This window comes from Biomphalaria glabrata, chromosome 12 (assembly GCF_947242115.1).
Source record: "Biomphalaria glabrata chromosome 12, xgBioGlab47.1, whole genome shotgun sequence".
NCBI classification, from domain to species: domain Eukaryota; kingdom Metazoa; phylum Mollusca; class Gastropoda; family Planorbidae; genus Biomphalaria; species Biomphalaria glabrata.
In genome coordinates, this window is record NC_074722.1 from 2,354,738 (window position 1) to 2,367,912 (window position 13,175).

The window sequence follows — 13,175 nt, forward strand, 5'->3', positions numbered from 1 at the left end:
TTTTTTTTTTATTTGGGGGCCACCGAATTCACTTCGCCTAAGGCCTCCAGTTACCTAAGGTCAGCCCTGCCTCTACAGAAGTTTCATAAGGGCCGGATAGCGCTGCTTTACGAACCGGATATGACCAACGGGCCGTAGTTAGGGCTTCTCTGATACCGGTGAAGTAAACAATGAATTCGTTTAATGTTTGTTTGGGTTTGTTTGGTTTTTTTTTTTTTTTATCACTTTTCTCGTGACTTCATTGAGATTTTAAAAGAAAGTAGGTTGTACGCTTACTAAAGTACTAACGGGCAAAAAATATGATTTTTAGACTCAGCAATTAACAGTCCTTTGTCCGTACCAGTTTCAACCACAAATTGTTGTCTTGTAAAGAAGGTCGCTGGATACCCTGAGGGTCGGAAACGAAGCCACACACTGGCTGGGTCTGAGTAACTGTTTTCATTTTCCGGAGTTAATTAACCCATGTCTCCTTGAGATGGCTTACAGCAGAGAGAGGGGGATCGGGACTCCATTTTTTTTAAAATCCCGACAAACAGTAATTGACCAGCCATTACGCAAACTGACCCAGCTATTTCTCTTGTCTATTGTAGCTCTTGAAAGTATTTTAGTTCAAGTTTCAACAGCACATTTGAGAGACAGTAATATAATAAACAATCCTGAAAACCAATCCAGTTTTTTTTATAAAACGTCTTCTCCAACTTGACACTATTTTCTAAACAGTTTGGGCTTATTCAAAAAGTAGAAACTTCCTTTGGAGTTGCGGTAGCTGAGTGGTAAAGCGCTTGGCTAACGCTCCGGGTCCCGAGTTCGAATCTTTGTGAAGACTGGGATTTTAAATTTTCGAATTTTTAGTTCAGCCAATTCTAATGGGTCTAACCCGTCTTACCTGACAATAGTTGGGGAAAAGTAAAGGCGGTTGGTCGTTGTGCTGGCCACATGACACCCTCGTTAACCGTGGATCACAGAAACAGATGACCTTTTTATAATCGATCGCAAGGTCTGAGATGGGAACTTTTTTAGAAACTTCCTTTAAAATATATCGCATATACAAGCATTATGGGAATTTATATGGCAGCATACACGCATTATGGGAAAAGTTAGCATGCAGAGGAGGTGTGCATCTAGGAACTAGAATAAACGAAAGCGTCGCTCAGCAAGATATTTGTGATCATCTGAAGGATTCGAGAATGATGTGAAATGTCTGACTTGTATGCTTCTCCATTAGTCCAACACTCAATTAAAACAAAACGATAATGGGTTAAATGCAACAGCAGAGAGAAAATAAAACTTAGCAATGAGACGCCTAAGAAGAACAGCAGAAAACATCAACGAGTTGACTAGTGATACGAAAGCATGGCGAGTCATATGACAATGGTTCATCTAATAGAAATTAGACGAATGCCTGGGCACTAGATAAGAAGGTCGGAACATTATCGCCCACTTTTCACTCAGCTGATGTGTCCAAAAGAATGGCAGGTGCCGATACAGTTTGGAAAACAGCGGCGTCGAAGGGAACTCTTTTTAAGCTTTCTGGTACCTTTTAGCAGTCCGCCACGCCGTTCCACTAAAGGGGTCGCCATCAGAACCAGGAGCCTGGAGTGGCGACCCTTGCACGGAATTATGGCGGCAACAATATAGGAATATGGGACAAGCTCCCCGCAGTCAGCACTGTTCTCGGCCACTTATTGCGAGTGGGTCTAGAGAACGGGGACGGTGCGCTGTGCACACGGCACGGTCCGATTTTGCCCATTCAATCAGCATGGCCGTTTACCGTTGGGAGCCCTCTGACAGGACAGGGGTGAAGAGCCCCCATGTCCAGGCCTGGTTGTTGGATAAAAGCCTTTCTAACGACCAACGGGATAATGGCGCTACTACGGCGCCGACGCCCTACTGGACTTCACTGAAGGTACCTTTTAGCCATAACTTCTCTGTGAGGTAAGCATAAGTCGTCTAACCGACTGAAGGCGGCCAATAGAATCTCAGGGTCCAGGATAGAAAAAATTAGAGTCGAGTGTCCCAGTGACCAAGCACATTACCCCTCACTGGCTCGAGAGGATCAGGTCATTCTGGGTGTTACGTGCGCAGCAAAGCGTGAATGTGGAATGGTGCGAATGCTGTTGAAAGAGTTAGAGAGTGGATTTAGAAATGGAAGATGTAAACGAAGATCTAATTGACGTATTACTATTTGTTGTATCGAGATTAAAGTCCTCATTATATACTATATATATACGAGTCTGTTTGGTGTGTGATTAAGAGTCTCATCTGCTCGTAACAAGTGGCGCCCACCCTTGCAAGCAGGTCTGCCAGAGACTTGGGTCAATGCTGGCGCTTAGGTCAAGCGGAAATGTAAGTCGTGGTGTCAACATACCCTGGCCTATATAAACACACTATTTTCTTTCATCGATGATACTGTGGACGCAGACGGTCATTAGCTGGTCACGTGGTTAAAAACATGAATCGATTAATATTGGAGAGACATAAATGTTAAATTTACTCTCTCTCTCTCTCTCTGAATTTGATTTTGTTTAATTTCTTCTCAATGCTCCCTTTTTATTTCTCTCCCTCTCTACTTCAGTCTTTCCCTCCTTCTCTTGCATAACTTTTCGATTTTCTCTCTCTCTCTCTCTCTCTCTTGCTTTTTCTATCTATATATCTCTTTCTCTCTCTTCATTTCATTTATTATCGCTCTTGCTTTCTCTCTTTATCTTTCTTGGCCTCTCTGTCTCATTATCTTATTCTTTTTCTCTTTCTCTCTCTCCATTTCTGTTTTTTAAAGATTATCTTCAAAGTGTTTTGGACAATTTTTTGTAAACGAAGTAATCTGAGGAAGAAACTGTTACACACAGAAATCAGTCACGTAATATACTTAAAAAAGATGATTCCATACTTCATGCCACTAGTACTGGGTATTGCTTTATTTTGTACTGAGTGACTTTGACTTAATTAGCCTATGTTTTAAAAAAAAATATGTTTACAAGAAATTAGTAATCGTATAACTTTAATGTGACCTTCACCTACTCCTATCCTGAAGTCTGCTGGACCGTTAGTGCACCGCGAGTTGTCTACCCTCCAGTTCACTCCTTTATGCTGTTTCTTAATATTCTAATTGGCTTACGGCTCGTCCAATCATTGATGTTGACTTCCGGTCGTTCCTTTTGTCTGCCATCTTCTGTTTTCCTGGAACTGTTTCTTGCATGAATGCGTTCGCACGTCTTTGGGATCTTCTGAATTGGCATGATTTTTTTAAAGACAATGGCAAGTTTGATGTGCAAAGTTTTTATTTATATTTATAAAAAATAAATAAATAGCGCAATAAGAATGCCACATTAAAGTGCATTTTCTATTATTGTTTTTTTTTTTAATTTAAGTGCAAAAGATTTTTTTAAAGATAATAACAATCACAAATAGTTCAGATCATATGTTGTTTAAATTGGTGTCATACGGCACAGAACTTTGTGGAAGTTATGGCAAGATATATAGGTCACGGCTGGGTAGGCCTATATACTTGTGAAATACCATACTTTTCTAAATCTTCGGACTTAATGACAGTATCTATAATAGTCTACGTCTTTTAATTTATATTGTTACGAATCTCACTATCCAGGCTCTCTGCAAACTGCACCATACACCACCAACTTAAAGAACTTGACAAGTCAGGGCTCCAAAATAACGTAAAGGTTTAATGTCCATAAATAACAGCCAATACTGTACAATTGGCAGCACGTAGAACAGTACAAATATCTCTCCAATAACACCGTTCCGCCGTATCAAGTCTTGCACTGGCCTCTCCGTCTCGTTCCGGGCTTGCACTGGGTTCAACAGTTCGGGACTGACTTCACACACTTGGGCTCGTTGTGTCGGACTCGATCACAGACCAAGATCAAGACGCCGTTCGTCTCAACTGTACTTGACAGTACTCCGCACTGAACCGTCGTAATGCTCCGTACAGAACCACACCGTTGAACTGTGCTGTAGTCGACCGTGTTCTGAACTCCTGTCGTGAACCCGCTTTCTGAACCTTCTTGACTGCGACACCTCCGCTCTTTATATAGGGTCCCTACTGGCCTTCTCGAACCGGACAGAACGCCGCTCGACGTTTCTAGGTGGTCAGGTGACTACAACTCTCGTGACGCTGCGATCCTTCCCGAACTGTCCTTTTGACACGACTCGGCTGACAGTCGTACCTCGTCACGGTTGACCGCTCGTCTAGCGCTGGCCTGGGGCGATTTGCGTCGGCTGACTACACACACACCACTATCCCTCTCTGTGCCACCACCAAGTTTATAACAATATAGATCATGCCAATCAATCATACTTTAACTAACAGATAGATTCCATTAAGCTAGCGAACATTATTTAAACTAGTCCTCTGCTGTGCCCCAACCAACTTTTCGCGTCAGCATCCTTTAATAATTTCTTTCTCCTAGTAAACAATAGACTTGCCCCCTGTCTCAGCCAACCTTCGCTTCAGTATCCTTTAATTGTTCCGCTGTCCTAACAAAAATTGCGATTGCTCTCTGTTTCAGCCAAACTTGATTAATCATGTGCGCCTTCAAACTTTAAAATCTAGATCAATCCTCTTAGCACTCTGCTTCATTAATCTTTACTGGGCCGGTTTTAAGTAAGCAGCTGATTTACACATTGTCCTTTTTGAAAAAAAAAATATTATTAAACCTGCATCATCTTAACCAACTTAAGGAGTAGCTAAGGGGCCCCAATTGCCCGGGAGCCCTCAAAAAAATGGGTACAGGAATAATTTCAATCACTTTGAAGAAAGAGCAAAGGAAAAAAATGCCGTACAAGGGGCCCCGTATCTCTAATAACTCAGGGCTTTATCACGTCTAAATCCGGCCCTGATTGTGATAAATCACGTCAGTAGCAAAGCGAAAATACTTCACGCAGTACTTGGCGTATTATTTGCTAACACATCGATAGACATAAAGGACTTTCTAGACGCGGATGTGCTCAACTGACTAACCGCGGCGCAGTAATATATGTCTCCAACGGCAACAGCTTGCTTACTAGGACTTTTAAAATGAGAATTTTTTTTTTGGCAATGATAAAGAATTGAGACGTAATAGACCCCCCCCCCCTTTTATTTCTAATCGAACTTTAGAGAGAGTTCGATGTTTACTGGAAAATTAAAGATTTAACACCAAATCCTATGGCTGGATTGCGTGACCTAGATACACGTCTTCCCTTTGATGACGTCTGCATTAAGTGGCTGGAATATAAATAAGGGACTTATCGATTAAGTACTGCGATTCACCAAAAGTGACCTTGGCCAGGAGGAATCCAAAAGGGAGAATGAGAGAGAGAGAGAAAACAAAAAGGCGGGGGTGGGATGTATGTGATCCAATGTGAGCCGCCTTATTGGAGATACTCCTACAACGAAGCAAATCCATAAATAGCAATTTTTTTATTTTTTTTTTGGTGAATCCGGTTAAGAGAATACTGAAGTATTGTTAAGCAAAGTATTTTCATAATCCATATAACTTTTTTTTAGCACCTTTCTGAAGTGTATGAATTGATTTTGTAAGTTCTTACGCTTGTAGAGAAAAGTAATTTTTTTATTATTTAATTGGCAACAATGACCTTTTAATATGGCAGGCGTCCTTGACATTGATGTTCAGGTCCTCTTGTTTCTTTGGCCGCCAACGGTTAACGAGCAGTGTGTCATGTACCAGCACATTGACCTACCGCCTTTACTTTCCCCAACTAAAGTCACCCATGAGAGTTGGGTGGACTCAGAGGCGCTTTAAAAATCCCGAAATTCAAAAATTCCAGTCTGCAGGACCCCCAGGTTCGGAAGTGAAGCTCTTAAACACTCAGCAACGGCGCCCCGATGATGACAATGGGGGAGAATATGGAAAAGTGGAAGAAGAGACTTTACTGTTTAGCGACATTTTTAGCTTATAAGTGTGATTTTTATGACGTCATGTCTGTCATGATTATCCCGTGGAGAAAAGATAAGTTGCTCATAAATATGGATAAATGCAATAATGATCAATTTAGCTTCATAAACCCCCTCTCTCTTTCTCTCTATTTCTCTCTCCTCATTATTGAGATATCCTTATCCAGTTGCGATGTATACGGCTACCTGGTCGTGCGGTATGCGCGCTGGACTGTGGTTCGGTCGTCTCGATGGTTTCGGGTTCATAGGAGCTTTGGACTAGGAAGTAGATTCTCTTCCACTATGAAGGAACATACGAAACATGTTAAACATTTTACAATGTTTCATTTAGTCTTCTAGGTACACATGCACCAGCAGATCTTCTGTACGGACTATATAAAGATTTTATTTCATAAATGGTTTAAGTTTGTATGAATAGGTCCTATTTAATTTTAAAGACCATGTAGTCGTTGCTTCAAGACTATTTGAAGACTATTCTGTGCACGATAACCACTTCACTCTACATTTCAAGAGCTCGGAAATTTCCTTCAGAAATAAAGATGATTACTTCCAAGCGAAAACCTCCTGCAGGATGGTAGCTGATAGGATTCGAACTCAGGATCATCGGGAGTACATTCTGACACGCATACCATACTAGGCAGCCATCCAATACACCGATACATGCGATGGTTTGTTTCGGAAATCTAAACGTGAAAGACAGACCGCTCCAATCCTATATTTTCATTCACCTGCCGCTAACAAACTGTTTCTTTTCTTACAGTAAGAAAATAGCGGCTTTTGCCATGGCCTGCATTCTAATATTTGGCATAGTTTTCCACGTGCCCACATACCTGGCATATGACAATAGCTACATCTGGCAAAATAGTACACAATCCTATCAATTAAAGTTTAGCAGGTAAGTTACTAAATTAGTAGATTATTTATAGATCTAGACTTATAAGATATACTGATCTAAATTTACGAGTAGGCCTATGTCGGGCTATGTATCTATATCATGACTTACAGATTTTTCAGAATATCATATATGAGATCTGTTAATCTATTCCTACGGTGCTACGCATTTGATTTTTAATTAGGCTATGCTAAAAAAAAAAAAGACATGTCCAGTTTGTTATAACTTTTTCTGTACCTAATACTAATCTAATTAAATGACTAATTGTCGTCAAATGACTCCTTAAGCATTTGTAAGCTACGTCATAACTTGGTATAGGGCTAGAGATTACTACACTATTATTACTATTAATGATGTCATTAGATTGTGCAGATAGACCTCTTTTTTTTTCCTCATAATGAAGCACTCCATTTGGGAATTCTTATTTCTACATTGAGATATTCAGCAAGTGGATCCTCATGGCTGTCAACTTCATCATCCCTTTCCTTCTTTTGGTTGCAGTCAACATCAATTTATTGAGGGTGCTGAGGAAGAGCAGGAGTCCAGCTGGAGCTATGGTAAAGTCTTTATATTTATATTTCTTGTAGAACCAGAGAGCACAGGAGTGGGCTGGGTCTCAAAATCAGCCCTGGCATTAGCATATATTATAGGTCTGCCCATTCATTGCATTACACATATCATGAGCATAGCCAGGTGCATAGAGCCTCATTGTGCCATGATTGTTTCACCACTGATTGTAAAGTCTGTAAAAGATCTTTTATAAAATGTGAGGGCAAAATGTGATGCTGTAGGAGGCCCCTTTTATAAAAGAGTATTATAAAATATTTACAATGCTTACGACCTGTTTAGTGCCGGCCCACCTGGCATTTGCCAGAATGCCCTTGTCATATGCCTACTATGTTCTCTGTATTTCTAATAGGCTTACAAAGTTTATCAGATGCATAGGAAAATAAAAATATGTTTGCTAAAATTTTAGCTCAACTTTTAATTTCTGTGTGTTAACATCATCTTATAAGCTTAAGAAGAATCTACCAGTAAATCTTTTTTTTTAATTTGTGTTTGTTTTTACAAGCTTCAGCCTTGCCTTCAGTAGGCCCTGGCTTAAGCCTTCTGCAGAACACAAGGAGGTGAAAGCAGTCAGATTTCAAACTCTGGATAGTCAAGACAACATTCCAAAATGTATGCTACTTGACCACACGACCATCATTCAGTGATGGGGAAAGGGAAAATAACACATAAAATGCCAAGAAGAATATGAAAATAGTTTATCTCCCTTTTTTGCTGCCGGACCAAGGAAAAACAAAGGGCGTTTTTTGGTCACGAGGCCTTAAAATTCATCAGCTACAAACCAAACAAATGAAGGCCTTGTGACCCAAATGTCGTTTGTTGTAACTTGGTCCGGCAGGGTTACCTATATGCATGTTTATTGTATTTTCTATACAGTCCTTTGCCCCTGCAGCATTAAAAACGCTATTTTTGAGTCTTTTTAACTCCCTTTGTCGCTGTTTGCAGGTATTGGAGTTACATGCATTGAAAGTGTATGCGTTAATAAGCTTCATTATGTCAGTGCATGAGTGTTTGGGGGTCCATATATTCTCAAGCTGTTGATGTTCCTCTGTGTTTTGGCAGGGCTTGGTTCGGAGTCTTTATATTTTTTTTTGTCCTTCATGAAATAGTCCACTTAAGTATCACTTGATAATGTTTTTCTCCTCCCCAGAATGGTGTCAACTCTGAGTATCGGCTGACCATCATGGTTTTCTGCATGACAGCCATATTTTTCCTGTTTGAGATCCTAGAAGCCTCTTCCTTTGTTTTGACTGCTGGCATTTATTCATACAGTCAGTCACCCAAAATTGTACAAAGGTAAGTATTCAGATACTTTTTTGGTAAATTATATGTGTATTATCATTGAATATATAAAGTAGCCTATGAATTATTTAATTTTTTTCTTTTTGTAAAACTTTTATTTTTTTTTATGATTGATAAATAAGATATTGTTGTATTATGAAGTACAATACATACATTGAAACTAAAATTTTGATGGATGAGTTATTGTTCTTTGATGTTTTAAAATATTAAATGTCTCTCGACATATATTTTGGGGGCGAGGTGGCTGAGTGGTTAAGTGCTTGTCTTCCGAAACTGAGATCCCAGGTTTGAATCTCAGTAAAGACTGGTATTTTTATTATTTTTAATTACACCCCTGTTTCCACCAATCTCTAATGGGTACCTGACTTTACTTTGGTAAAGTAAAGGCGGTTAGTCATTGTGCTGGCCACATGACACCCTGCTCATTAACGATAGGCCTAAGAAACAAGACCTTAGCATCATCTGCAATATAGATCAAAAAGGTGTGAAAGGAAAACTTAAAATATATTTTACAGAACAAATATATTAATAAATAATCAATCTAGTAAAAATTAGCCAGTGCTAGAAGAAACAATTGAATATAGTTGGGTAAGTATGGTGGTAGAAGAGCTGTCAAAGCAAGTAGGGCAGAACAAAACCATAAGCTAGAAAACATGATCTAGATTAACAGCATGAGATTAAGAATTTCATAACTTTTATTATTGGAGATTTCCACACTAACGCTTAGAGTAATCTGCACTTTTTCTACAGTTTTAAAATGTATAGTTTATTAATACTTCCTTATTCTGTACACCGCATACATCAAAAAAAGCTTGCTATTATCTGATTAGCTTCCATTTTATGAAAATCAGTAATAAACAGGAAAAAGAAAAAAAAAAAGGTTTGAAATTCCTGGTTTTGTTTATAACTATTAATTACTTTGTACTTTTCAGATTCACAGCGTGTGCTGACCTAATTACTGAAATAAACTCAGCTCTCAACTTCCTCATCTACTGTGCTTCTGGGCGAAAATTTAGGGACATGTTCTGCCGAGTGTTTTTCCCATGCTTAGGTCCACAGCGTATTAGGGCCACCATAGCCTTGACCACAAAGAATACAAAGCCCACAGTGGCCAGGTACAAGAATTGGACCAGTTGGGAATTTGTCACCGCTAACATCAGTTGCTACCAAGCGCGCCCATCAGAGGGCAGCATCTCTAGCAGCAGTACAAAGAGTTCAAAGACTAGTTCTGTGACCAAATACCACAGCGAGCCCTATTTGAAGAGCATGACATAAATCTAAGTGTTTCTTTGGTTTGGCCTTATTCTGAGCACAGAGATTAGCCTTAAATTTTGCTAAATCAGCTGCAGCTTAAATCCAAAGTTTAAAAAAAAAATTAAACTGAACAATAACTAGTCCATCAAAGATTGACTGCTAAGCCTTTTATCAATGAAGCCTTGTTTTGGGGATTTTTTGTTTGACTACATTAAACCATTATTAGTACTGAAACAAGAAAAAACATCAGCAGAATTTTGTGCATATATATAGATATGTTATGATTTAAGGTCATATGTAGAAAACAATTATGAACAAATTAAGGTAAACATTTCAGGACTAGTAAAAAATACTTGGAGAACTTTGTTCCTGGCCTAGAACTCAATATTTGAAGAACTTTGTTCCTGGCCTAGAACTCAGTATTTGAAGAACTTTGTCTTTGAGCTAAAACTTGGGATTTTAGAGAATTTTGTATTTTCTCCACATTAAAAGGAATGCTGGTTATTCCTCTTTCTGTTTTTTTAAATTATTCACTGCCGGTTATATTTAGCTGTATAAAAGAATTTGTCCTTGAGCTGTTGAAATGATGTTAAATTCTGCTGAACTAGTCTGGAATATTCCATGGATAAAACGTGGAAATAAAGATCATAGAATAGTGATCATAGTTACCCATGCAGACCTAGCAGTTTACTGTCTTAAATTTAAAAATTTTGGGGGAATTTTAGATATTTAGTAAGAGCAAGACTTATGGCTAAAGAGATCACAATGATATTACGAGGAAGGTTGAAAGCCCAACTACAAAGTACGATAGACTAACAATGAAATCTAGATACAGTGAACCAGAGTACACTGAACCAGAGTACACTGCATACACTTGTGTAATACAAGGACTTTGAGGCCTGAAGAAAGTCATCAGAATGGATACTTGCACCATAATGTCCTGCTTCAAGTCAACTTAATTGTTCAAATTTTAAAAAAGGCTCTTCAAACTCTTACAGTCAACAGAAAGAAAATGTTGCATGGTCAACACAAAGGTCACTTGTCTTTACTTTCCCTGGCAATGGTCGAATTAATGGTGGCATACTTCAGTCCAAACGGTGTGTTTGTAACACTAACCAGTATCTCATTCCTCCCCTTCCCCTGTCCATTGCAGTAAGTTATAATATTATCTTGATATGTTGGCCAAGAGGGTAGCTGCCTGGTCATGAGATACAGGCTCCAGACTATTATCACAATGATCTTGAGTTCAAATCCCTTTCCCATATCATCAGAAGATTTGGTCCATTCAATAGTATTATCTTGATAATGTTTATTTCCCTGGATTTGATGGATACCAGTATAGAAATAGGATACTCTAACATCACTCAACCTACTAGTATAAATAGACATTGTATAAATTAAGCACAGCGTATATACAGTCCAATGAGTGTAAAATTTTAAAGATGTTCAGACATTCTGTACATTTTATGATTAATTATGTTTGATTCATGTATTTGTATACATTTCATGTCTTATTCAAGAGTTTGTGGATAGTTCGTGTCTCATTCAAGTGTTTTTATTTCATTTTTTCATGTCTCATTCAAGTGTTTTTATTTCATTTTTTTCATGTCTCATTCAAGTGTTTTTATTTCATTTTTTCATGTCTCATTCAAGTGTTTTTATTTCATTTTTTCATGTCTCATTCAAGTGTTTTTATTTCATTTTTTTCATGTCTCATTCAAGTGTTTTTATTTCATTTTTTTCATGTCTCATTCAAGTGTTTTTATTTCATTTTTTCATGTCTCATTCAAGTGTTTTTATTTCATTTTTTTCATGTCTCATTCAAGCGTTTTTATTTCATTTTTTCATGTCTCATTCAAGTGTTTTATTTCATTTTTTTATGTCCCATTCAAGTGTTTTTATTTCATTTTTTCATGTCCCATTCAAGTGTTTTTATTTCATTTTTTTATGTCCCATTCAAGTGTTTTTATTTCATTTTTTCATGTCCCATTCAAGTGTTTTTATTTCATTTTTTTATGTCTCATTCAAGTGTTTTATTTCATTTTTTCATGTCCCATCAAGTGTTTTTATTTCATTTTTTTATGTCCCATTCAAGTGTTTTTATTTCATTTTTTCATGTCCCATTCAAGTGTTTTTATTTCATTTTTTTATGTCTCATTCAAGTGTTTTTATTTCATTTTTTCATGTCTCATTCAAGTGTTTTATTTCATTTTTTCATGTCTCATTCAAGTGTTTTATTTCATTTTTTTATGTCTCATTCAAGTGTTTTATTTCATTTTTTCATGTCTCATTCAAGTGTTTTTATTTCATTTTTTTCATGTCTCATTCAAGTGTTTTTATTTCATTTTTTTATGTCTCATTCAAGTGTTTTTATTTCATTTTTTCATGTCTCATTCAAGTGTTTTTATTTCATTTTTTTCATGTCTCATTCAAGTGTTTTTATTTCATTTTTTTCATGTCTCATTCAAGTGTTTTTATTTCATTTTTTCATGTCTCATTCAAGTGTTTTTATTTCATTTTTTCATGTCTCATTCAAGTGTTTTTATTTCATTTTTTTATGTCTCATTCAAGTGTTTTATTTCATTTTTTTCATGTCCCATTCAGTTGTTTTTGTACATTTCTTGTCTAATTCAGGTGTTATCAAGTATTTGTATTTTATGTATCTTTCAGGTGTTTGTGTACATTCTCATGTATCATTCAAGCCATTGTGTACATTCTGATGTCCCATTCAGTGTTTGTATTTCATGTTTTATTCAAGTGTACACATTCATAAAAGTGATTCCAGTCCAAGGAAAGATATCTTCATTCATAATATGTATATTGATTTGGAAGAAGAGGATATTGTAATTGAAAAAAAAAGCTACTTGATTTTATTTCAAAAGAATCATTGTTGCAGGAAGATATCTGGAGATGAAGAACTTTGTACCAATAAAATATTTCATTTTTAAAATGTCAAGACTTTTTAACTTAATTTAATTTGCATAGTTTGCCATTTTTGATACATGCTTTTTTTTTTTTTTTCACAATTTTTACACTCACATGAACTTTGTATAAAGAAAGTCAATTGCACGATAAGGTTAGATACTTCCCATGAGCAATTTTTAAATACTATCATTGTTAATTGTGGAAATTACAGCCATACGTTTCTGTAGCAGGCCTGCGATGTAAGAACTATTTCAATATCTTGACCACTCTTGCCATGATTTTAAGATATCTTCATCCTCTCCCCTTTTTTTTTTCCATCTT

At 37.2% G+C, this 13,175-nt stretch overlaps 1 protein-coding gene across 2 annotated transcripts in view; it reads left to right on the forward strand.

Annotated features, from left to right (window-relative positions):
* LOC106057292 (FMRFamide receptor-like) overlaps nt 1-12,879 on the forward strand; it is a 45,113-nt gene extending 32,234 nt beyond the window's left edge. The window contains exons 5-9 of one of the 2 annotated variants that reach the window (XR_008774018.1): nt 6,675-6,809; nt 7,210-7,363; nt 8,524-8,669; nt 9,608-12,397; nt 12,534-12,879. Coding sequence is in view for 1 of the 2 variants with exons in the window: in XM_056005977.1 (XP_055861952.1) it covers nt 6,675-6,809; nt 7,210-7,363; nt 8,524-8,669; nt 9,608-9,950 (778 nt within the window). In the remaining variant the exon portion in view is untranslated. Of the gene's footprint in view, nt 1-6,674; nt 6,810-7,209; nt 7,364-8,523; nt 8,670-9,607 lie in introns of both variants that reach the window. The other variant, XM_056005977.1, reaches the window with a different exon arrangement.
* Nucleotides 12,880-13,175: the final 296 nt, after the last annotated feature.